Source organism: Rhinoderma darwinii, chromosome 4 (genome assembly GCF_050947455.1).
Source record: "Rhinoderma darwinii isolate aRhiDar2 chromosome 4, aRhiDar2.hap1, whole genome shotgun sequence".
Taxonomy (NCBI): domain Eukaryota; kingdom Metazoa; phylum Chordata; class Amphibia; order Anura; family Rhinodermatidae; genus Rhinoderma; species Rhinoderma darwinii.
The window spans coordinates 202563138-202590360 of NC_134690.1; the positions used below are offsets into that span (position 1 = coordinate 202563138).

Sequence of the window (27223 nt, forward strand, 5' to 3'; positions counted from 1 at the left end):
CGTTTAAAAGCGAGCGCTGCATCTATGTTGTTTACAAGCAGATTGGAACCTCGCAATTAAAAGGGCGGGTTCCAATGACTGCTCCGGCAGACCGGAGGCCTAATAGTGGCCTCTTCTGTGCCAAGTATGGAGGCCTGTTCGGTCCCACCAGGAAGCGGGGCCTAAAAGGCTTCCGGCCGCATGAGGAAGATGGCACAGGCTCAGGAGCTGAGCCTGCGACATCAGCCGCTGATGTCAGCTGTATGTTACAGTGGACACCGTGCTGTAATGGCATGGAATAGAGCTAGCTCTAATCCTTGCAATTAACCCCTTAGATGCCGTGATCAAAAGCGATCGCAGTATCTTAGTGATTGGTAGCGATTGACATCGACATGATGTGATCGTCAGGATGCCGATCATTGCTATGGCAACCGGAGGCCTAACAATGGCCTCCAGGTCTGCCACATAGGGCAGCCTATTAGGCCCCGCCCAGAGACGGGACCTAATAGGCTTGCGGTCAGTGAATGACTGACAGATCTAATGCATCGCACTACATGAGTAGTGCAATGCATTAGAGTAAAGATCAGAGGTGCAGGTCTTCAAGTCCCCTAGTGGGACAAAACAAAAAAGTTACAAAAAAAACCTGTAAAATTAAGTTTCAAGTTAATCAAAACAATAACCTCCTTTATTCCTTTAAGAAGACTTTTTTATTATAGGAAAAAAATGAAAACGTTAAAAAAAAAAGTACACATATTTTGCATCACCTCGTCCGGAATGACCCAAACGATAAAACTATAATGTTATTTTTGCCGCACGGTGAACACCGCAAAAAATAAAAATAAAAAACTGTCAGAATCACTTTTTTTTTTGACAGTCCCCCTTCCAAAACATGTAATAAAAAGTGATAAAAAGTCGCATGTACCCCAAAACAGTACTAATAAAAACACAACCCGTCCAGCAAAAAATAAGCTCTTACACAGCTTTTTTGACTGAAAAATAAAAAAGTTATGGCTCTCAGAATATGGGTCCGGAGTTCTGTATATAAAATATAACTTATACTTGTTTTTCATAAAAAATTACTCTAGATCGCATTTGAGCGATCTCTTGCCACTGCAAGCACTTTTGCAGACATACAGCCTGTCGATTTGTTCCAGCATTCCTGAAAACTTGGATCTGGCTGGTTATGGCCCTTCTCCCCTGAAGAATCATGTGGCCGTGAGGAAACGCTTTGGGAGACTTGATCTATATTACGAGAGTTCACAGAGGAGATCCTTTACATATACCAAGTGCGGTTTCCTGATCCATTGGACACCAAGCTTAAAAGGTTGTCAAGAAAACGGATGACATCCATACGGGTAGGGGGGCATTGAGCCCCGTACTCTTGCACCTATTGGGCACCTACAAGCACCTGTTGGTTACTTACAAGAAAGGATCTCTAGATATACAAAAAATTGATAAACACTCTCTATTCATTATAAACACGCATGAACTGCTGTTAATATCGAATTACCTCACAATACTGAATACAGGCTATGAATGAGTACCAAAAATTCAGTACACTTGCTACCTTTTATATATATATATATATTGTCTGTACATGTATGTTTTTTTCTATAGCAATTTTTTATGAAAAACAAGTAAAAGTTATATTTTTTTATATACAAAACTCCGGATCTACTTTTCTTTCTATATATATTACGGAGAATCCTTTAAAATAAGTCTGGATGGTGGACTTTACTTTTCATTATCATTCATCATTTCTCAGAATATGGGGACACAAAAAATGTATTATTTTATAAAAAAAGTAATTTTATTGCGCAAACGCTGCAAAATATAAAAACAATATACATATAGTATCGCCGTAATCATATCGACCCGCAGAATAAAGTAAAATTGTAATTTATAGCGCACGGTGAACGCTGTAAAGAACAAGAATAACAAACATTGTCAGAATTGCTGGTTCTTTGTCACCTTGCTTGCCAAAAAATGTAATAAAAAATGATTAAAAAAAACAACAAAAACGCATATTCCCCAAAACGGTACCAATTTAAACTACAGATAGTCCCGCAACAAATAAGACCTCGCACAGCGCCGGTGGAGAAAAAAAATGTAAAAAAGCTCTGGCTCTCAGAATACGGCGACACAAAATGTGCAGAGTGTTCCAAAAGAGGATAAGATCGGGCACCATTTATCAGTGCAACACTGGCCATATATCTATGAATTATTATTTATTTAACGGATTATTATACCCCATTATTATGCCCTGATGTACGCCGCACAGATTACATATGCCCCCACGTTCTAAACTGAAATTCCAGCAAAACCCCAAACAAAACAACTACCAATAATCTGCGCTCCAAAAGACAAATGGCGCTCCCTCTATTCTGAACCCTACAGTGTGCCCAAACAGCAGTTTACGTCCACATATATGGCATCGCCATACCCGGGAGAACCCGCTTAGCAACTTATGAGGTATTTGTCTTCAGTGGCACAAACTGGGCACAACATATTGCACCCTAAAATGGCCTATTAGCGGAAAATTGCAATTTTCAATTTGCACCATTCGCTGCGCATTAACTACTAATGAAAAAACACCTGTGGGGGCAAAATACTCACTACACTCCTTAAAATGTCTTAAGGGTTGTAGTTTCCAAAACAGGGGTCACTATTTGGGGGTTTGTTTTACTAGAAGACCTCAGAGCCCTGCAATTGTGGGCCACTGCTGCGAAAATCACAAATAGACCTCAAATGTGCATGGTGCTCTTCACTTTTGAGCCCTGTCATATGTCCTGGCAAATGATAAATGCCTTGACGGGTGTAATTTTCAAAATGGAGTCTTCTTGGGGGTTACCACTGTACTCTATGTGGACTATCAAAATTTGCATGCCAAATATTGCCTTCTGAGCCCTGCCGTGTGTGCAAACAGCAGTTTATGACCACATACGGGGTATTGCCGTACAAATGTTGGGGTGCTTTTTCGGCAGTATCTCTTGTGAAAATGAAAAAAATGCAACTTTTGTGGAAAAAATGTTGATATTCATTTTTACGGCCCAATTCCAATAAATTCTGCAAAAGACTAGTGGGGTCTAAATGCTCGCTATACCCCTAGATAGATTCCTTAAGGGGTGTAGTTTCCCAAATGGGGTCACTTTTGGGGGGTTTCTACTGTTTTGGCCCCGCAGGCACTTTGCAAATGTGACATGGTACCCGAAAACCATTCCAGCCAAACTTGAGCTCCAAATCGCGCTCCTTTCCTTTTGAGCCCTGCCGTGTGTCCAAACAGCAGTTTATGACCATAAATGGGGTGTTGCCGTAAACGGGAGAAATTGCTTTTCAGATGTTGGGGTGCTTTTTCTCCTTTATTCCTTGTAAAAATTGAAAGTCTACATTTCATCAGAAAAAATGTAGCTTTTCAATTTAATGGCCTAATTCTACTAAATTCAGCAAAACACCTGTGGGGTAAAAATGCCCACTATACCCCTCAAAACTTCTTCAGGGCTCTAGTTTTCCAAATGGGGTCACTTTTGGGAGCTTTGCAAATGTGACATGGCGCCGCAAAATTTGAGCTCCAAAAGCCAAATGGCGCTCCTTCCATTTTAAGCCCTGCCGTGGGTCCAAACACCAGTGTATTACCACATATGGGATATTGATGTGCTCAGAAGTGGTTGCTTTACAAACGTTGGGGTGCTTGTTATCCTTTATTTATTGTAAAAATTTACAAATCTGAAATAAACTACATTTTATTAGAAAAAAACAAAACGTAGATTTTTCATTTTTACAGCCAACTCCACTAAATTCAGCAAAATACCTGTAGGGTCAAAATGCTCACTATACCCCTCGATAAATTCCTTGAGCGGTGTAGTTTTCCAAATGGGGTCACTTTTGGGGAGTTTCCAGATTTGGTCCCTCAGGGGCTTTGCAAATGCAACATGGCACCCGAAAACCATTGCGGCAAAATTTGAGCTCCAAAAGCCGAATGGTGCTACTTCCATTCTGAGCCCTGCTGTCGGTACAAACAGCTGTTTATTACTACATATGGGGTATTGCCAAAATTGGGAGAAATTGCTTTTCAAATGTTGGGGTGTTTTTTCTCCTTTATGCCTTGTCAAAATTGTGTTGTCAAAATGCTCACTATACCCCTTGATGAATTCCTTGAGGTGTGTAGTTTGCCAAATGTCTTTTTGGGGGTGTTTCCACTGTTTTGGCCCCACAAAACCTCTTCAAACCAGACATGGTGCCTAAAATATATTTGAATAAAAAGAAGGCCCTAAAATCCACTAGGTACTGCTTTTGAGGCCTGTGCTTCAGTCCATTAGCACACTGGGATATTTCTAAAAACTGCAGAATCCTGTTTCTCTGGTAAAAACCTGTGTTACAGAGAGAAAAAAAAAAGGATTAAAAGTGAATTTCTGCAATAAAAATGTAATTTATATATTTCACCTCACCTTTAACCAGTTTGTGACCGCTAATACGCCTTTTCACGTCGGTCACTAACGGGCTTTATTCTGATGCATAAGCCTTTTTACGGCACTGCATCAGGATAAATAAACAGAGCAGGGAGCGGTCAAATCTCCCTGCTCTCAGCTACCAGGAGGTAGCTGAGGGCTGGGGGTGTCCCTGCTCGAACGTGTGAGATCGATATAAGTATCGATCTCACCTGTTTAACCCTTCAGATGCAGTGCTCCATAGAGTGCACCGCATCTGAGTGGTTTTGGAGAGAGGGAGGGAGCTCCCTCTCATCCCACCGACACTCGGCGATAAGATCGCCGAATGTCTGTGTCTTCTATGGCAGCCGGGGGCCTAATAAAGGCCCCCAGGTCTGCCTGTAGTGAATGCCTGCTAGGTCATGCCGGAGGCATGACCTAGCAGATGCCGGTCCGTTTTAAACGGCAGTAATACACTGCAATACAAAAGTATTGCAGTGTATTATAATAGTAATCGGAGAATTGCATATTAAAGTCCCCTAGTGGGACTAGTGAAAAAAAAAAAAAGTTTATTAATAAAGTTAATAAAAAAAAAAATGAAAAACCCACTTTTTCCCCTTACAAACTGCTTTACTATTAGGGCGGGTTCACACATAGCGGAATTTCACTTAAATTCCGCTGCGGACACTCCGCAGCGTTAATCCGCAGCGGAGCCGTTTCTCCATTGACTTTCACTTTAATTTAGCAGTGTTCGTTTACACGATGCGTACAATTCCGCTGCGGAGCATAGGCTGCGGAGCGGAATTTGGTGTCCGCAGCATGCTCTGTCTGTTGCGGAGCAGTGGCGGACTGGTTGCGGACTCATGGCGGAATTTCTCCATTGACTTCAATGGAGAGTCAAAATTCCGCAATGAAGTCCGCAGATCTTATGTGTGCTGCGGAGCGTATTGTTTTTACTACCATGACATTTCTTCATTCTGGCTGGACCTATGTATTTCTAGGTCTACAGCCAGACTGAGGAAGTCAATGGGGCTCCCGTAATGACGGGAGCGTTGCTAGGAGACGTCTGTAAATAGTCACTGTCCAGGGTGCTGAAAGAGTTACGCGATCGGCAGTAACTGTTTCTGCACCCGGGACAGTGACTACCGATCTCAATATACATGTATCTGTAAAAAAAAATATAAGTTCATACTTACCGAGAACTCCCTGCGTCTGTCTCCAGTCCGGCCTCCCAGGATGACGTTTCAGTGTAAGTGACGGCTGCAGCCAATCACAGGCCAAGCACAGGCTGCAGCGGTCACATGGACTGGAGCGTCATCCAGGGAGGTCGGGCCGGATGCCGAAAGAGGGACGCGTCACCAAGACAACGGGCGGTAAGTATGAATTTCTTTGACTTTCACTAGGGAAAGTGCTGTCCCTTCTCTCTATCCTGCACTGAATAGGGAGAAGAGAAGCACTTTTCCTGCAGTCCGCAGCGGCCAGTCCGCATCAATTTTCTGCACATTTTGTGCAGATCCGCTGCAGAATCTGCAACGCAGATTCTGTGCGGCATTGATGCGGACAGTTGCGGAGGAATTCCGCCATGTGTGGTCATGCCCTTAAAAAAGTTACACATATTTGGTATCGCCGCGTCCGTAACGACCCAGACTATAAATCTATTACATTATTTAACCCGCACGTTGAACGCCGTAAAAAATAAAATAAAAAAATATGGAAAAATTGCTGTTTTCTGTGAATCCTGACTTTAAAAAAATGTGATAAAAAGTGATCAGAAAGTCGCACCTACTCCAAAATGGTACCAATAAAAAATATAAGTCTTCCCGCAAAAAAAAAAAAGCCCTCATACAGATGCCTCGGCGGAACAATAAAAAAGTTATGGCTCTTCAAATATGGAGACACAAAAACAAAGAATTTTGAAAGAAAAAAGCGTTTTTACTGTGTAAAAGTAGTAAAACATACAAAAACTATACAAATTTGGTATCGTTGCAATTGTAACAACCCGCTGAATAAAGTTAGTGTTATTTATACCACACGGTAAACGGCGTAGATTTAGGACACGCAAAAGAGTGGCAAAATTTCTGGGTTTTTTTCTATCCCCACCCAAAAAAGTTAATGAAAGTTAATCAATAAATATGTACCTTAAAATGGTGCTATTAAAAAATACAACTTTTCCCGCAAAAAACAAGACCTTATACAGCTATGTCGACGCAAATAGTTATAGCTCTTGGAATGTGACGATGGAAAAACGTAAAAAATGGCTTGGTCATTAAGGTTTAAAATAGGCTCGTCATTAAGGGGTTAATTCTTGTGAAACGCCTAAGGGGTTTTAATTTCTAAAAGCTGTTTGGAATATTTTGAGGGGTGAAGTTTTTAAAATCGGATCATTTATGGGGGTTTGTATTATATGGGCCCCTCAAAACCACTTCAAATCTGAACCAGCCCCTGAAAAAATTGCCTTTTGAAATTTTCTTGAAAATGTGAGAAATTGCTGCTAAAGTTCTAAGCCTTGTAACGTCCTAGAAAAATAAAAGGCTGTTCAAAAAATGATGCCAATCTAAAGTAGACATATGGGGGATGTTAATTAGTAACTATTTTGTGTGGTATAACTGCCTGTCTTACAAGCAGATAAATTAGCATTTTTCGAAATTTAAATGTTTAGCAAAATTTTGGTGTTTTTCACAATTAAATACTGAATGTATCGACCAAATTTTACCAGTAACATAAAGTCCAATGTGTCACGAGAAAATCTCTGAATCGCTGGGATAGGTAAAAGCATTCCAAACTTATTGCCACATAAAATTACATCCGATTTGAAAAATGGGGCTGAGTCCCAAACGTGACAACTAGTCCACCTTCTTAAGGGGTTAAAGCAGGGGTGGGTTCCGGCCAGTTCTTACCGTTTCGGCCGAACCGCTTATTAAAATTCGAGCCGGTTCGCATAACAGGTGAGAAGCAACGCCCCGATCCGGTTCTCAAACTGGGGTAATGCAGCGCCCCGACCCGGTTCGTAAATATTTAGCACTGGCGTGTGTGCGGCGAACGGACGCTGAATGAAATAAAAATGATACTACGGCTGCGCTGCTGGCATACTTACATGTAGCACAATGCTACTGTCCCCTATGCAAACATTCCATGTACAATGAAAGACCCTACGCGTTTCAGATACTCATCCTCAGGGGTCCGTATCTTGGTCACTCTGGCCTCGTCGCCAGCGATAATAATATTCAACAGCAGATATTCTGCTGTGCGTCACGGGAAGATGCTCGTATCGATGTCAACGGCATACTTCATTACAGGCGCTGGGTTACTATAAGCACCAAGACTCCACCCCTCGTATTTGGCGGCGCTACATGAACTGACCAATCACAACGCCCTCACGATTCGTGACACTTGCCCATGTGACCCCCCGCCGTCAGCTGACAGCCAGGGGTCATCATCGACTGCATCAAACCGACCGCGCAGGCGCAGTAGAAGCCAAGGACATATCGCCCGGACTGCCAAGTTAGAGGAAGGTAAGAGCAAAACGATAATTGATTTGAAAGTATGTCTTGCGGGACAGTTACCCACCGCAAGTGGACTACCTCAAAAAACAACTCTATAGTTTATAAACACATGTTGAGTGGACAAAAATGCAGGGTCCCTCCCACTTAGAAATTCTGACAAAAAATCTCTTAATTTGTTGCCTGGCCAAGATGGCCATATCAAAAACAAAATGCACTATGCAAAATACAAAAATACACCACTCACCCAAAAAGGCAGCCCAGGGTGAAAACCGGCCGCCTCAAGAGGAATGGAATTGCATATTAAATAAAACACGTATAATTGGTCTGCTCGTTTAAACCCGCTGGTTGTATGCATGCCAATCTATGGATCCATTGGGCTTCTTTGCGTAGAATTAAATTGTCCCAGTCGCCTCCTCTTTTAGGGGGTCTAATGAGTTCAATTGCTTGAAACTTTAAACATGCTGCACGGCCTTGGTGTTTAGCATGTACATGCTTTGATATTGAGGTGTCCCTAGCATGGATAATATCTCCAACATGCTCCCTTATCCGGCGCCGAAATTGTCGTGCCGTTTTGCCCACATAGTTTAGGGGGCATGGGCATGTAATAAGGTAGACTACCCCCGCTGTTTTGCAATTGACAAAATCCCGAATGTTGTACTTTTCCTGTGTTGCAACACTGATAAAGCTATTCCCTTTGAGAATAAAGTCACAAGCTTTACAGCTACCACATCTAAACGTGCCTGGTGTTTGTCTGTCCAACCACGTACCCCTAGGTATAATGGGGTCAAAACAACTGTGCATGACTCTGTCCCTAATGTTTTTCCCTCTCCGGTACGTGACAGAGGGCCATTGTGTGATCTGATCTACCAAATCTGTATCAGAGCTGAGAATACGCCAATACCTTTTCAGGATTTGCATAATATCATTTTGTTTAGAATCATAGGTGCCTATGAGTCTCGTAACTTGTTCTTCTTTACGTTTTTTAGGAACCAGAAGACATTGCCTGTCTGCGTCCCTTGCTCCCTCATAGGCCTTTCTGATTACACCCTTGGGGAAACCTCTGTCCTTCAATCTTGTTTTGAGTTCCTGAGCCTGACTCTCAAAATCACCCATGGAGCTACAATTCCTACGTACTCTCATAAATTGGCCTTTTGGAATGCCACGTTTGAGGGGATAAGGATGACAGCTGTTCCATTGCAATAAACTATTGGTTGCTGTTTCTTTACGGTGTACCTTGGTGCGAATTGTGCCTTCTCTTGTTTTTATAATTTTCAAATCCAGAAAAGACAATTCTTTTTCACTGATCTCACATGTGAACCTTAGCCCTATATCATTTGTATTGAGGGCTGCTACAAAACTATGGAACTCCTCAGCTGTTGAGTTCCAAAGAAGCAGCACGTCATCAATATATCTAATCCATAATCCAACGGACGAAGTCTATTTGGCAAATTGGTCCCCAAAGACAATAGTCTCCTCCCACCAGCCAAGAAATAAATTTGCAAATTTATTTCTTGGCTGGTGGGAGGAGACTATTGTCTTTGGGGACCAATTTGCCAAATGGACTTCGTCCGTTGGATTATGGATTAGATATATTGATGACGTGCTGCTTCTTTGGAACTCAACAGCTCAGGAGTTCCATAGTTTTGTAGCAGCCCTCAATACAAATGATATAGGGCTAAGGTTCACATGTGAGATCAGTGAAAAAGAATTGTCTTTTCTGGATTTGAAAATTATAAAAACAAGAGAAGGCACAATTCGCACCAAGGTACACCGTAAAGAAACAGCAACCAATAGTTTCTTGCAATGGAACAGCTGTCATCCTTATCCCCTCAAACGTGGCATTCCAAAAGGCCAATTTATGAGAGTACGTAGGAATTGTAGCTCCATGGGTGATTTTGAGAGTCAGGCTCAGGAACTCAAAACAAGATTGAAGGACAGAGGTTTCCCCAAGGGTGTAATCAGAAAGGCAATGTCTTCTGGTTCCTAAAAAACGTAAAGAAGAACAAGTTACGAGACTCATAGGCACCTATGATTCTAAACAAAATGATATTATGCAAATCCTGAAAAGGTATTGGCGTATTCTCAGCTCTGATACAGATTTGGTAGATCAGATCACACAATGGCCCTCTGTCACGTACCGGAGAGGGAAAAACATTAGGGACAGAGTCATGCACAGTTGTTTTGACCCCATTATACCTAGGGGTACGTGGTTGGACAGACAAACACCAGGCACGTTTAGATGTGGTAGCTGTAAAGCTTGTGACTTTATTCTCAAAGGGAATAGCTTTATCAGTGTTGCAACACAGGAAAAGTACAACATTCGGGATTTTGTCAATTGCAAAACAGCGGGGGTAGTCTACCTTATTACATGCCCATGCCCCCTAAACTATGTGGGCAAAACGGCACGACAATTTCGGCGCCGGATAAGGGAGCATGTTGGAGATATTATCCATGCTAGGGACACCTCAATATCAAAGCATGTACATGCTAAACACCAAGGCCGTGCAGCATGTTTAAAGTTTCAAGCAATTGAACTCATTAGACCCCCTAAAAGAGGAGGCGACTGGGACAATTTAATTCTACGCAAAGAAGCCCAATGGATCCATAGATTGGCATGCATACAACCAGCGGGTTTAAACGAGCAGACCAATTATACGTGTTTTATTTAATATGCAATTCCATTCCTCTTGAGGTGGCCGGTTTTCACCCTGGGCTGCCTTTTTGGGTGAGTGGTGTATTTTTGTATTTTGCATAGTGCATTTTGTTTTTGATATGGCCATCTTGGCCAGGCAACAAATTAAGAGATTTTTTGTCAGAATTTCTAAGTGGGAGGGACCCTGCATTTTTGTCCACTCAACATGTGTTTATAAACTATAGAGTTGTTTTTTGAGGTAGTCCACTTGCGGTGGGTAACTGTCCCGCAAGACATACTTTCAAATCAATTATCGTTTTGCTCTTACCTTCCTCTAACTTGGCAGTCCGGGCGATATGTCCTTGGCTTCTACTGCGCCTGCGCGGTCGGTTTGATGCGGTCGATGATGACCCCTGGCTGTCAGCTGACGGCGGGGGGTCACATGGGCAGGTGTCATGAATCGTGAGGGCGTTGTGATTGGTCAGTTCATGTAGCGCCGCCAAATACGAGGGGTGGAGTCTTGGTGCTTATAGTAACCCAGCGCCTGTAATGAAGTATGCCGTTGACATCGATACGAGCATCTTCCCGTGACGCACAGCAGAATATCTGCTGTTGAATATTATTATCGCTGGCGACGAGGCCAGAGTGACCAAGATACGGACCCCTGAGGATGAGTATCTGAAACGCGTAGGGTCTTTCATTGTACATGGAATGTTTGCATAGGGGACAGTAGCATTGTGTTACACCCAGCGCTAGGAGATCCGGTGTTTGCTCATGGACACTGGTGCTTTTTGGGGATTGTACTATTGCTGTGCCCAGGATAAATGCTGGTTCCAGTAAAATATTGTTATAAACACTGAGATATATTTATCACAATGACTCAGTGTTTCTTGTTTAATTCATTTTTTAATTTACACGGTGGGGCCTATTTCACAGTGGTGTGTTACCCCTGGTTTTAAAACGAGTTACTAATAAAAGGTATATTTTACTCAGTTCTCACTTCAGTGAACCCTTGAATTTTCTCATATTGTGGGAGCACAATTATATTTATATCAATTTATACAGTGAATTGGCATACTTACATGTGTCTATGCCTGCTGTCTTCTGCCACTATGGTCGTCACTACGTTCCACAGTACCGGCACAGCATCTGCCAGTACTGCGGTCATTCATTTTCTATTGGCTGGCAGCTTGTCATAAACTGCAGCCAATAGCAGACAGGTAGGGAAGGTATGGGGGCGGAATATTGAATAATTTTATTTAGGATTGGTGGGTACTGTTATTGGCAGGCTTAGACTGTCTATTTAAGGGATGGAGTAGGTAGGGCCGGTGCTTTAGAGTTTTTGCTGGCTGAGCTGCCCGTGCAGAAGTTCTGATGCTCAGCGCCCAGGTAATTTAAAATGGTGGATAATGTGTTGTATTTTTTTTTTGTTGAAACAAACACACCCATTATCCCTATCCCTGCTGCACTGTAATGCTTTGCTTTAATTGCTGTCAGATTAATTACTTTTTTTATTTTTATATATATCTGAACTTCCCATTCTGTCCCTCGCCATGTGCCTTGCTGGCCCAGCCTGGTTAGACTGATGTGTGCGGTGCGTGGTTTTCACGCACAAGTTAACTTCAATGGGCGATAGGTTTGTGAACAAGGCACCAATATAGGACATGCAGTGAGTTTTACGCAATGGACACTCGCTGTGTGAAAACTCCTGCATGTGTAAATGGCCTCATTGAAATCAATGGGCCAGTGTGCTGTGCGTGATTTTCACGCACAGCACGCGGATGAGTTTTACGCTCGTCTGAATAAGCCCTAAGGGTACGCACCGTGTTTTTTGCAAAGCAGAATAAAATGTTTGCTTCAAGATTACTATTAAAACAAAGCATGCTATGGCTTTTTTCCATAGGACTTAACTTCTAGAGAAAAAAAAATAAATATTGAAAGAAAATTACAGTAAAAACAGGTCTTTTTTTAACAGGTCTTCGGTCTCCTTCACACTGAATTTTTCTGTATTTTTTTACTGTACCAAAAAAATGCTTCTAAAAAACGCTAGCGTTATTAAAATGTAACATGTTTTTTTAAAAGCGTTTTTATTGCTGTTTTACATGTTTTCGTGTCTGTTCGGCTTCTACCGGAAAGCAGATGTATCGGAGTACGGGCTCATAGACTTTCTATTGAGTCCGTACACCGATCCATTTATTTCCGGAAAAAGCCAAACAGACACGAAGCGGCTGAGCGCTCACACAAGCGCTTCAGCTGCTTCGTTCTAGCGATTGGTGGGGGTCTCAGTGCTCGGACCCCCACCAATTCAAACATGTCACTATGACATGTCAGAAGTTTGTAAAACATTTAGCTACACTTTAGGGGGGATTCACACAAACGTGTATTGGGTCCGTGCGGGCCGCGTGGTTTTCACGCGCCACGCACAGACCAATACAAGTCTATGGGGCAGTACAGACAGTCCGTGCTTTTTGCTCAGCGTTTGTCCGCTGCGCAAAAAGCGCGACATGTTCAATATCTCCGCGTATTTCGCGCATCACGCACCTATTGAAGTCAATGGGTGCGTGAAAACCACGCAGGTCGCACGGAAGCACTTCCGTGCGAACTGCCTGTTTCGCGCACCAGCTGTCAAAAGGATGAATGTAAACAGAAAAGCACCACGTGCTTTTCTGTTTACAAACATCCAAACGGAGTGTCTTTGAGATGAGCGAACCCGGACAACCGAACCGAACTTCACCGGGTTCGGCCAAACTCGGCCAAAAAATTTCCGGTACGCGACGTCAGGAGATAGTCACTGTCCAGGGTGCTGAAAGAGTTAAACTGTTTCAGCACCCTGGACAGTGACTTCCGATCCCAATATACATGAACGTGTAAAAAAAAAAAAAGAAGTTCTGACTTACCGATAACTCCTGGCTTCTTCCTCCAGTCTGACCTCCCGGGATGACAATTCAGTCCAAGTGACAGCTCCAGCCAATCACAGGCCAAGCACAGGCTGCAGCGGTCACATGGACTGCGGCGTCATCCAGGGAGGTGGGGCCCGATGTCAAGAGAGGCGCGTCACCAAGGCAACGGCCGGGAGGGAAGTTCTCGGTAAGTACGAACTTTTTCTTTTTTTTAACAGGTTTCTTGATATTGTGATCGGCATTCACTGTCAAGGGTGCTGAAAGAGTTAACTGCCAATCAGTTAACTCTTTCAGCACCCTGGACAGTGACTGACGTCGACTAGACTCATCTCTATGATGGCGGCTGCGCGAAAATCACGCAGCCGCGCATCATACACGGATGACACACGGAGCTGTCAAGTGGTTTTTGCGCGCGCAAAATGCCGCGTTTTTTTGCGCGCGCAAAAACGCAACGTTCGTCTGAATAAGTGCTAAGGGTAGGTCTACATGTAGTGTAAACACTGGATTTTCCACAATGGATTCAATTACAAAAAATCTGCAGAGTAAGGCTCTGTTCACATTTGCGTTGGGGGGCCCGTTCCGTCAGAGGTTTCCATCGGAACGAGACCCTGAGCAGACACAAACTGACAGCGACGGAAATCAGTGGTCTCCACTTCCAACACCATTGCTTCCGGCAAAACGACGGGTCCGGTGCAAAACAGAGACAAACGGAAATCACAGGCACCGGCTCAGTCACCATTGAACTCAAAGGTGATGGAAGCGGAGACCACTGGTTTCCGTCGCTGTCAGTTTGTGTCTGCTCAGGGTCTCGTTCCGACGGAAACCTCCGACGGAACGTCAGAACGGGACCCCAACGCAGATGTGAACAGAGCCTAATACAGTAGCAGCAAAGTGGATGAGATTCTAACAAACCTCATTCACATGCTGCGTAAAAAATCAGCCCAAATTTTTTTTAAAGAATTCACATGCAGTTTTTTTAATTCGCAGCTTGTCAGTTTATGCTTTGGAATCGCTGCTTTCTTGCTGTGGGTTTTCCCCATCTTTTTTTTTTTCAACGGAGAAGCTGCGATTCTGCTGCAAAAAGTTTATACTTACCCTGTTCTCCAGTCATGGCGACACATCCCTATGTAGTCCGTCCAGGGCGGTCTCCAGGAATGACATTTCATCCCATGTGACTGCTGCAGTGGTCACGTGGGATGAAACGTCATCCCAGGAGGCCACGTTGCACGGACAAAATAGGAAAGAGTCACCATGACTACGTAGAACAGGGTAAGTATAAGCTTTTTTTTTTTTTTTGTTACTTGCTGTTTTTGTAGCGGACATTCCATGGGAAAAATTGCACATCACATTTGTTAAGTTTTTCAATCTGAATTCCCTGCAGGTCCCAGGGCGGATAAGCTGTGTACTTTTAGGCAGTGTATGTGCCCTGTGTGAACATGGCCTAAAGGTTTATTGTCAAGGATGGGCCAGGGTCTCCTGTTGGCTCTACTCTGCTTTCACTGGCCTACCTTTTCAGTGGATGCCATGGGGATACATATTTATTTTGTAAGTGAATGTGGTTATAATGATACGTATGCCCCAATGAAGTCTGTGTACTAAAGAGTATAAAGGTGGACCCTTTTGTATTTTTCCAGAGGTACACTGCCAACTCTATAGAAAATGTGGATTGAATAAAGCTGTATCTTTACTGCAAATCAAATAAGGCTACCAAAGGTACGTATAAGGCTGACACAAAAGATACGTACAGACGGGTTTATTTCCGACTACAATATAAAATGGCAGAATATAAATAACATCTCACAATTCTGGCCTATTTTACAATTGGATCCTAATTTGAGGGGAATTCTTCCTCACCGACCACGGATAATGGCCAAAAGAGGTTGAGAGATCTGTTAGTAAGAAGCCATTATGTACCCCCTTGCCCAAAACATTTTGACTCAGCATGCCCAAATGGGACTCGTTTTCACGTGGCCATTGCTCAATTTGTAGTATGATTGTATGGGCCGACACGTTTTGTGACTTGTCTGGATGTGATGAGTACAAAATTGTGCATTTCATCAATTGCAGCACCACAGGGGTCATATTCCATGCTACATGCCCCTGTGACTTAATATATGTGGGTAGGACCACACGAGATTTGAGGGTTCGCATCCAGGACCATACCAAACACAGGGTAGCAATAAGATTAAATCCTCAGGATAAGGACAAACTTGTCAAACTTAAGTCAATACCAAAGCATTTTAGAGAAAAACATAAGGGCAGATGGCAGGATTTAAAAATTCATGGAATAGACAAGCTCTCTTTGGGATCTCGAGGAGCCAATTTATTCAAGCGTTTGGAACAAATTTAATGTTACTGGATCGTAAACGTGCGTACCCAATCTCCTTTGGGTCTGAATGAAAATGCATGTTTTGCACCTTTTCTCTAATATGATCTCGTTCAAAATATGGACAGTATCCCCAGTGGTATCCTTTTAAGTAAATGTTTGGGTGGTTTTCATGGGGGAGTGGGGGCTCCCTCTTTTGTTATACATACACATATATACAGCATCAGAACCAAGCTCAGTACATATATACAGCATCAGAACCAAGCTCAGTACATATATACAACACCAGAACCAAGCTCAGTACATATATACAACACCAGAACCAAGCTCAGTACATATATACAATACCAAAACCAAGCTCATTACATAAATTCAAAACGGAGCTTGGTTTTGGTGCTGTATTTATGTACTGGGCTTGGCTCTGGTGTTGTATTTATATGGTGCTGTATTTATATGCTGCGCTTGGTTCTGGTGGTGTGTATATATGTATGTATGTATATATATATATATTGCTGTATTTATATGCTGAGCTTGGTTCTGGGGCTGTATATATGTACTGAGCTGGTTCTGGTGTTGTGTATATGTACTGCGCTTGCTCCTGGCACCGTATCTGTGCATTACGCACTGTCCTCCACCCTTCTCACAGTCCACAGCCTAAGTGAATAGGCGGAGCACGCTTAGGATATTGAAGGTGCACATATAGATCTATACATAATGGATGAGTTTAATATAATGAGCGTAGGTAGGTATGTACGCCTATGCAATCATATACATAGTGTGGAAATCCACACAAACATTCTGGACAGGGAATTTCTTTATTTAGATTCCACTTTAGTATAGGGCACATTTGGAATATCGTAATTGTTTTATTTTATTATTAGAATAATTTTCCATTGCACGATACACCGCAAAACACTGCAAACCCCCCCCCCCCCTGTTAAAAATTTGAATCCCACCCCTGGGATAAAGAGAACCTGTCACCTCCCCGTACATGTGCAGCATGTAATGAGGAGGGCTGCACAAACCCCGGGGCACTTAAAACATTTTTCTACCTCCCTCGGTTATTTAGATATTGGTGCCGTTATATTTGGCACCCGATATTTAAATAACCCTCTGAACAGTCAACGGGGCGTGTACTGGCAGGGGGGCGTGTTACTATGGCTGTGACACTGTCCAATCAGATATGGACAGTGCCACAGCAAGAGCGAGGAGAGAGAGTGTGCGATTGCAGTCTTTTCACCCAAACCGGCAAGGGGGCTTGTCACTGCTTCGGACAGTGTAAGAGCTATGGAGAGGAGAGCGCGCACGCTCTCATCTCTTCAGCTCTTGTGAGACATCAGTCTTGTACTTTGTCTGCCAAACTGGCAAGGGGGCGTCACTGCTACGGACAGTGTAAGAGCTGGGGAGTGCTTGCACTGACTGTAGCAGAGACACGCCCCCTTGCCAGTTCGGCAGAAGACTAATCTTGAAAGCTGAAGAGTGAGATCGCGCACGCACGCACACACCTCGCTCTTGCTGTAACACGGTCCATATCTGATTGGACAGTGTCACAGGCATAGTAACACGCCCCCTTGACTGTTCAGGGGGTTATTTAAATATCAGGCACCATATATAAAGTCACCGATATCTAAATAACGGAGGGAGGTAGAAAAAAAAATTGTAAAGTGCCCCAGGGGTTTGTTCAGCCCTCCCCATTACATGCTGCACATGTATGGGGAGGTGAAAGGTTTTCTTTAAGTATAAATCAACATCAAGAGTGGAATAACTATATAAATACATTACTTATCTTGTGCGGATCCTGATTTACAGCCTGTATTAGAATTCAAAACTGCAACAATTCTGCTGGTTGTTTTTAGGCAATCGGCAAGCTTGTCGTCAGACACACACATCCTTAACAGCTTATCTAAGCTTCTAGAATTCAGTTGGCAGTTCGTTTTTTTCTGACATCAGATTACACTAGGGACTGCAAATTAAAGAATACACTACCCAGAATGCAAACGACTAGTGTAAGCTATTTACAGACAGAACTGGCAGAGAAAACGCGGAGATTTTAGCTCTGACACCTCAGAATTACGGACGCAGCTCTGAACAATTACAAGCTGTAACTCAGAATCTGTACAAGGTAAGTAATTCAATTAAAAAAAAGTTAATACATTTTTTTTTACATAAAGGTCAAACAAATGACAGCGAGGGGGGAAAAAAGTTTGGTTAGAGCACTGCCAAGCTTAACTGCTACCGAATCAGTGCACAGGACGGAAATGCTGCAGATTACAGTCCCTGTCATGTGGATAAGATTTTAACAATTCACTGTTAATTTACAGCAAAATCAAGAACACATCCGGCATAACCATCAAAAACGTACTTTTCTTTTTTATAATGGATATCAGTGGCAGTAGTATCTAAATGTTAGGGTTTGTACTCCAAGTATTTACATTTGAAAACAAACATATCAGATGTGAACCTCGCCCTAGCCATTTTATCCATAGTTAAACGTAAACATTGACATAGTTGTATCTCCTTGGCTTTATGGGGATAAGGCCACTTTCACATGGCAGTATTTGGGTCAGCATTAGAGAGCTAATGGGCATTCACTGATGCCATGTTCACCAGGACCAAGGGTATGTGGACAGCCCCCCTAATAATTGATTTCATGCGTTTCAGCCACATTTATTGCAAAAAGGTGCACAAAAATCAAGCACACAGACATACAATCTCCAGACAAACATTGATGGTAGTATTGGTCATACTCCGCTCATTGACTATAAACGAGACACTGTCAGAGAATGCCGCAAGTCAGTTTGTGACATTTCTGATCGACTGTAAGTGCTATTAATGTGAAGTGGAAGCATCTAGGAGTAACAACAGCTCAGCCATAAAGTAGACCACGCAAACTCAGAGTGGGGCCACCAAGTGCTGACGTGCATGGCAGGTAAATACCACCTTTCCTCTGTTGCATCACTCACTACAGAGTTCCAAACTGCCTCACATCAGCACAAGAACTGTATGTCAAGAGCTTCATGAAATGGGTTCCATGGTCGAGTAGCTGCACACAAGCCTAAGATTACCGTGCACAATGTTAAGTGTCAGGAGTGTTGTAAACCAGGGCTTCTCACTCCACTGGGCCTCACCAGACAGAATATGGTGGTGCCTGGGCCACACTATTGGTCACAGCAAAATAAAAACACTGAAATTTCATTTATCTCCAGAACCCAGTATAATATTAAAATAAGCACAAAAGGAGCCAGTTATGTTACTGAACCAGTCATTGGTGCAACCAGAGGAAGGGCTGTGCAGCCTATGAGCACTTTTGTATAACCTGCCTCACCAACGGTTGGCACCTCACAGTGTAAGAAACACTAGTGTAAAGCACGCCGCCACTGGTCTCTGGAGCAGTGGAAACGTTCTCTGGAGTGATGAATCACGTTTCACTATCGAGCATTTGGAAGTCTAGTGGCAGAGTCTTTCTTCAAGACGTCACGACTCTTCATCATGTGACCGGCCCCACTGTACTCTATGAAATCAGTGTAGCAGTAGTACAGCGATTACATAGAGTACAGCGAGGCCAGTCACATGGTAAAAATGTATTAAAATCTCATAATAGGACATGCTTTGAGATTTGAAGTCCGTTTTAGAATTGATGGTGCTGTAGATGTTTTTCCAACTACAATTCAGCTGGTTTGAAAAATTTCATATTTACACACGCAAAAAACTATACGGATGATATAGGTTTTGATTGAATTTAATTTGAATTTAATTTCAATAGTGATTTTTATTTAGAGCCTGTTCACATCTGCATTGGAGGCTCCGTTAGTGGCCTACGTTGCAAATCCGGCTGCAAATACCGGAAACCATAGCGCAGGCTATTGTTTCTGATAAAACCACAGACACCCGACGGAATCCATTAAAGTCAACGTGTTCCGTCAGTTGCTGGTGGTCTCCGTCGTTCAACGGAATTTGGCGCTCCAGGTATTTCAGTTCTGCTCCTCTGACTGAGCAGAACAATGGAAACCCAAACGCAGATGTGAACAGGCCCTTACATTAACATAAACTATACAATAAAAATGGAATTTATAGAAAAGGTGGACAAATTAAGCAGATAAAATAGTCAATCAGCACAAATTCCAAACTATTTTAGTCACCTAACATACGTGGCCCATGTTCCATTGCCCTTCATTAATATTAACATTTGTCTGTCTGCCCTTGGAAGTTTCTTCCAGTAATGAGCAGCGGACATCTTGCTTTTCTTCCTGTATCAGAGTACTCAAAAACTTGCATAATTTACATTTCAAATACTCTTTATTGTTCCTGTACTTAGTTTATCATTTCATGTTTTTTTCCATTCATATACATAGCTGCATTCAAAATTCTGCTGGTTGGCCTTGGGAAAAGATAGAGGCTTAACGTTATTCTATTTTTACAGGTGACTTAAAAGCTTAGCTTTGTGTAACTTCTTTCAGCTCCCCACAATGCACTACTCTGGTAACATGAAAACAGCATGTCATGGTCACAAAACCTAGCACAGTAAACGTCTGATAATCCAGCAACCTTGGGAATGCCACGCCGCTGAATTATTGGAAGGACATGCATGTATATACTGTAATTACTTCCGCTGACATCGAGCTCCACTTGATGTTCACATTCTCAGGTAGTGTAAGTTCCAGCGTGGGGGCATTAAGAATAGAATCCGGTGCTTACACTTTCCCCACTATAAATGTTAATGCTGGAGTATCAGTTAATTTTCTGTTAGGCCTCCTTCGCACACAAGACTTTTCTGGTGTTTTAAACGACATAAAAAAAACGCTTCTAAAAATGCTAGCAGTTTTCAAATGTAACATGCGTATTTTAAGGCGTTTTTCTGTGCATCATTTTTTTTCTGGTGTTTTTGAGGTCCTATAGAAAGCTTCTAGGAAAAACGCCTGAAAAAAAAAAAAAAAAAAACATACCCAGAGCATGCTGCGTTTGGGAAAAAAAAAAAAGCCACGGACCACAAAAACTCCACAAACCAAATCAGTCGTGTGTAGTGCATTTGATATATTCTACATTAGACAAATGTAAATTCCGTCCGCACTTAAAAATGCATGAAAAAACACCATTAAAAAAAAAAGCCCAAAAGCAAAACGCTGTGTGATCCTGCCTAAATGCAATGTGGACAATTCGTGTTGCAGGGCAGATTAGCAGGATTTCCAGATAATTAGGTCCCAGATGAATCCATTTTTACTGGAGAGGATTTTGTTTTACTATTAGTAGTTCTTACAGTTATCGGGAGTTAGATGGTCTGAGAAGGCACGATCACAAAGACGTGAACTGGACACTTTTTATTCAAGAATTATAAAATGTAAAAAAAATAAAAATAATTCATCTATTAGCTTATTCAAAGAAGAAAAGTTTGAAACACAAAAAAAAAAAAATGTTCAAATCTCTTTTATTTGCTTGTGTGCTGCATATTTCAATGTTTTGGCTCCAAACTAAGCTTTTACAGAGCAGAAAAAGTAACTTTACGGGATTTCAAGAAACAAAATTGTTGCATTTACATATAGAAAATTAGAAGAAAAATAATTTTTTAATTAAAGATCTGAAAATTATAATTGCACACTTTTATTTGTAATGGAAATTCATTACACTGTAAACAGAAAACTTCCCCTTATATTAAATATTCTATAATAGACAATAATATCTCATTATTCAATTTGCCAAAACTGAGAACATAAAACGTCCATAAGCAGTGTGTGTGTGTATGTATGTGTGTATGTGTGTATGTGTGTGTGTGTATGTGTGATATATATGTGTATATGCATATGGCCAGAAAACATTAGTGCATTTACCACAGATAAGCAAATTTTGACTAAAATCTACAAGTCATGGCTTTTGCCTTTTCAGCTGCAATTACGAACATCAAAAATACTACCCAAAACAGAACATGTTCACTTTGACATGATTTAGAAAATAACCATGCCATCGTCAATGCTTGTTCCACATTGGCGTTGCTATGGGCCCTTGTGCCGACCTCTCAACGGTTATATATTCCTCTGGGTTGTCGATTGCTTGGTAATGGACCAGCAGATCCTGAATTGCACGTTCTTCGATCTAAGAAACACAAAACAAAAATGGCGTGTATATATAATTCACAGATGTGATTGGAACATGAGAAAATCACCATATACACAAGTCTCAGCTTGTGTATATGGTCCCAGCCTCCGCTTAATGGGCACTAGGTTTCTAGTAATACTTCCTCGGTTACCTGGATGAGTGCCAGTGGCTTCTCCCGGCTCCTAATGAGGGCAGCCTCTTGCTTCTTTTCTTCTTCAACAATCGCAGTAAACGTGACTGGCACCACTGATGGCTTGTTTTTACTTAAGGGCAAAAGCCATGGGCTGCAAAGTCATACAATGCAAATGTGAAAAGACAGACAGCACAAAAAAATGTACATAAGGAATAAGCCATGTAGCAACGTACAGAATGTTAGACGATAAAATAATATGAATATAGAGAAATTAAACTAGAAGGATATCGGACTTGGTCCTTTACACTCGGTTTGCTTGCTACAGCAAATTAGCATAGCAGGAAGCCAACACAACCGTGGGCTGTATCCATGGAACGGGAGAGGGTGAAAAAAACAGGTCTGGAATCGGAGACAGCGCTATTCTGGTCAGTTAACCAGTTCAACTTATATGACCTAATGACAGCTCCTCTTTCAGTTAGTTGTACACAAATGAAACCGTTCAATGAAAAATTCATCTCTTTTACATTTGATGAAGTTGCCTTAAATATAACATAAAAATATACATTACTTGGAAGACTCTGGCTGTGGCACGTTGCTTTTCCACTTGGATTCATGGGTCACAGTTTCAGACGATCTTCTGATTAGACAAAACAGTGAAAAGAGAATAAATCTTTAGGACTGGAAAACGTATCTCCCTTTATTATCAATGCTGGAAATGTCGTCTGATCACAAGCACTTTAATATTTCACTCACATACTCATTTTTGCTCCCATTCGTTTTACCAGTTCAGGCATAATCGTTCCTCCTCTATGTGGAAAAGGTTATATGAGGAGGCCAGGCTGACTGTGGTTCGGAATAAATACACTCAAGATATTTACAATCTAAAACATTTACATTTCTTCCTAAATGAAGAATTAAAAAATGGTAGTATCCAATAGGATTGTTAAAAGTAGAGTAGCCTGGCTGTATAATGGCAGCTCGGGTCAGACATTGATAAGTCTAATAACACAGATTACAAGATATGGAATAAAGTCGGTTTTATCCAAAAGAGGGAAATAGTCATCCCTACAAGGATAGCGAGGATGCAAATATACTGTAGAATAACACAAATATCCAAGTACATCCAAGATAGGAAAGTGAATGAATGTATATTATGTGAGTATATATGCACATACATATGGATACACACACAATATATAAATATATCTATCACACATACAGTGTGTGTGTTGTGTGTGTATATATATATATATATTTAAATATATATACACACACACATACACACACACACACACACAAACATGCACAGTATGTGTGTGTGTCACTGTGCGTGCGTGCGCGCGTGTTTACTCTGTCAATAGTTCACTGTCTAGAAGCTTCCATAAATCTCCCTCTCATTGCTACTTATAATTCCATGACTTTTGTCAAGTGTACACGATAGTTTTCCAAGTGAACCGTAATCATGATATTTGATGGCACTGCTGCCTCTGGTCTGTTTCTCAATAATATACTTCACAATGTGCCGGGGCTGTAGCATTGCCCCTTCCTTATCAGCCATTCCCCACTTAATGGAGGGCAATTTCACTGGGATTTTTGTCATTCAGGAATCTGGTAGAGTTGCTTTACAACCCCTGTGGGAACTGTAGCCTCGTGTGTATTTTTGGTTTTGTGGGCCTCAGAATAGTGAAGGATCATTATTAGGAAAATGTGATCATATGAAACAATGCAGCATGAAGCCTGAATACGGGTTGCTTCAGTAGTGAAATCATGGCAGCTGCCTCCCAGGCGGTCATAAGAAAAAAAGAAACCTGTTTACCAGAGAGAGCCCTGCAGCCATCTTGCTTCTCTCCTTCGCAGCACTGGAAGTGCCAGCAGTGTGAGTCAATAAGTACTGCCGGCATTTGTGGTCAGGTCAATGTGGGTGACACATCATTCATGAAGAAGCAGAGGCGCAGCTTAACTTCTGGGTCCCATTGTAAAACCTGCTACATCTATTATGTGCCATTTAAAATACTAGTGTCTTTGGGCCCCCTCATGCACTAGGGTCCGGATCCAGCTGCAACGCCTATAGCCATTATAGAGTCCCTAATGAATAATTGCAATGGAAAACTCTAGATTTCTTTTAGGGTTAAGGTCACACTTGTTATTTTATCTGTGCTCTAGGTATGTTACACATCTGCAAGCCTTTAGCAAATAGTAGTGACGTACAAGCAGATAAACCGGGGTAGTCCCTAGACATATTACTATCCATAGTTCACTTTGTTTAATTGCCAGCCTGAACATTAGTAACCGGTATCCTCTACTGCATGGCTAAGGGGGGCTTCTTAACCAGACAACCCATTTTTTTAATACTGTATTAGGAAATTCTGTGTTATTACACGGGAGAGGCTACAAAGAGAGAGTCTCTTGCATTACAAAGACAGCCTATTGATTTTGAAAAAAATGTGTATTGCTTCATTTTCCCTGTGGGGGCACTGCAGGGAAATCAAGAACTTGCTACCGTGTTACCCCAGAGATTACAGCTGATTTCTGGGAGTCACAACTTGTTGACACTGATCAGCTTATTGTCCGGGGACCCTTCCAACAAAAGAGATGGTCCAAAGGTATGGGGTCTTGTTTTATACTATTTACTGCTAATGATACTGCAACTTTACTATTGTTATTGCCAACATTCCTACATTCACTGGTTTAATACCACCAGGACAACATTATTATTAATAGCAGGTATAGACAAACCGGGAGGAGTGACAAATACAGAAATTACACTTTTTGTACTGCAGGATTCTCCAGAGGATAATGGCACAATCTGGTACAACAGTGCACCCTAGTGGTCAAATTAGGTTGGTACCATGATCTAATGAAATGGCGTTTGAACGATTTTAATTAAAAGCAAATGACAAAGCGACTTCTAGCTTTAAAACTGAGAAATGTTGTCTGCTGCCAACACCAAATCAACACCAGTTACTCTAGAGGTTACCAACTATGTTTTACCTTGAAAGCCACATTAAATATTACAGGGGAAAAAGTAAATCCATTATATTGTTACAGAAGTGACCTAAACAAGTAAATGTTAAAACAATTTACCACCAATTAATAAGAACAAACTCAACCAACCATTCAAAAAGTCTTCTTGCTAAAAAATAAAAAAATAAAAGACCAAGAGGCAGCGGTAGCAATGACATAACTACATATACTACTAGATGTAATAGAATATATAAAGACCCCAATTGTACACAAGAATGTATTTAATACCTTTATGCTTTCCTATGCAGTAAACAAAAAAAAGAAGAAGAAAGATTTGCCAAGTGGACACTTTTGGCATTAGTAGGGTCTATAGACCCGTTAAATATCTCCCTGTCCATACCCTGATTATGGTGTGAACATAGCCTTACTGTACTGAGGTGTCAGTGCTAAGGGCTACTGGCCAGAAGACCGAGGCTGTTGAGCCGTGAAAAAAAAAAAACATTCACATAAATGCACACACATATCTATTCATGTAAGGATGTGAACATTGGTGTGGATGGGGATTTAAATCTACTTAACACAGAACTTATGGAGCATCTGTCACCACAATGCTCCTTTTCCATGTCTTTGGTACAATCATTATAGAATTATAAAATATACTACGCACTATGTGACTGTGACTTCTCTTCCAGTAACTTGCACTGCAGCCATCCTGAATTCTAATCTATGTATCTTATCAAAATGGCTGCTGATGAATATTCATGAGGGGTTCCACCCTTGCCCCCCTTAATTTACAGGATTTTAAGCTGATTTGTTATTATATTATGTTGTCCTGTTCAAGGCTGGCATAGTATGGGTATAGGTCCATTCTAATATTAGCCCAAAAGGCTTTAAAAAAAATAATGATTGTGCTGTTTGGCTAATAGAACCCAATAAAGAATACAGCGGACTCCTATTTAGGAGTCTTTTGTATTCATAAGGGGAGCCCCCGCCACTCTCATCCCTTGTATCTGCATTTTTACATGGCAGCCAACAACCTCTGGTAAAGGGATGTGGGGGGAGAGCTCCCCTCATAAATACAGTAGACACAACTACTATTGAGTTGTATTCTGTGTTAGCGGCTATTAGCCCAAATGGCTAAAAAAAAAACAACAAAAAAAACCGGTGCGGTTAGGCTAACTAGAGCGGGCCTGTCCCCATACTAATCTGCCATTAAACAGGGCAGCATAGTGTGGTGGCATCTCCTCATGGGTCAATCATGTGCCCTCACTGAAGCTCAAGCCTTTCAAAAGTAAGTGACTGTAAATGAACAAAGAAACTAAAGCAGTAAAATAAATCATTGACCAAGACAAGAACAAAAATACAAAGAATCTAAACAATATTCTTATACTTCTTTACACTTCAAACATACAAAAAGCTTTGGTTCCTGCTTGAAATGGTGCAGATCCGAACAGAAGGTACATTAGAAAGCAAATGGGCAAATGGCAAACTACGGAGAAAAAAAGTAATATATTCTTAAAAAGTGACCTAAAAAAATCGAATAGCTTAATACAGGAGCTATACAAATACAGGAATTAGAACCAAAACCCATCTATAAAATCGGAACAGTAAGAACAAACCTAATATTTCATGGAGGCTGCATTTAAAATAACTGGGAGTTTCCAATCCATTTGGAAAATAAAATAAAATGTGCGATAAGTCGTTGTACGGATGTTCAGACGATTACAAGTACCCGAGATAAGCATCCGATTCACATATCAGGCCAATGGTGGATACTTAAGGCCCTTCTACACCCGCCGATATTCTACCGATGCAGCGAGCGCCGATCGAGACATCGTTGAGCGGCGCTAATTTGCACTTGTCACACGGAGCTATGGATGGGGACAAGCGGTCATTACTCCGATTGCTTGCCCCCATACATTATCATCATGTCGGCAGCGCGTCCCCCTGTTTACACAGGGAGATGTGCTGCCCACAACGAGAATATTTCAGTTTTTTAAAACTATACGACCAGCAGATGATCGAGCGTTTGCTCGTTCATCTGCTGATCGTTTCCCTGTTTACACAAGGCAATTATCGTCAACGTGTTATATGAACGCTCGTCTGCACGATAATCGCCCAGTGTAAAACCCCCTTTACACGCTGCTGCAGCTTCAGTTGTGCAGTTTACTGCCTACAACACGCGGGTATGTTCACACGCAGAGTTTTCAGGCATATTTCGGAGCGTAAATGCCTCAAAATACGCCTGAAAAACCAGTAGCTGAATGCCTGCAAA

The 27223-nt window shown here is 41.8% G+C and overlaps 1 protein-coding gene across 1 annotated transcript in view; it reads right to left on the reverse strand.

Moving 5' to 3' along the window:
• Positions 1-21169: 21169 nt before the first annotated feature.
• Positions 21170-27223, reverse strand: part of IBTK (inhibitor of Bruton tyrosine kinase) — a 52565-nt gene continuing 46511 nt past the window's right edge. Inside the window, exons 27-29 of the mRNA XM_075862070.1 lie at positions 22553-22621; positions 22003-22135; positions 21170-21848 (exon numbers count right to left, since the gene is read on the reverse strand). Of these exons, the coding sequence (XP_075718185.1) occupies positions 21723-21848; positions 22003-22135; positions 22553-22621 (328 nt within the window). The 3' untranslated portion in view covers positions 21170-21722. The remainder of the gene's footprint in view (positions 21849-22002; positions 22136-22552; positions 22622-27223) is intronic.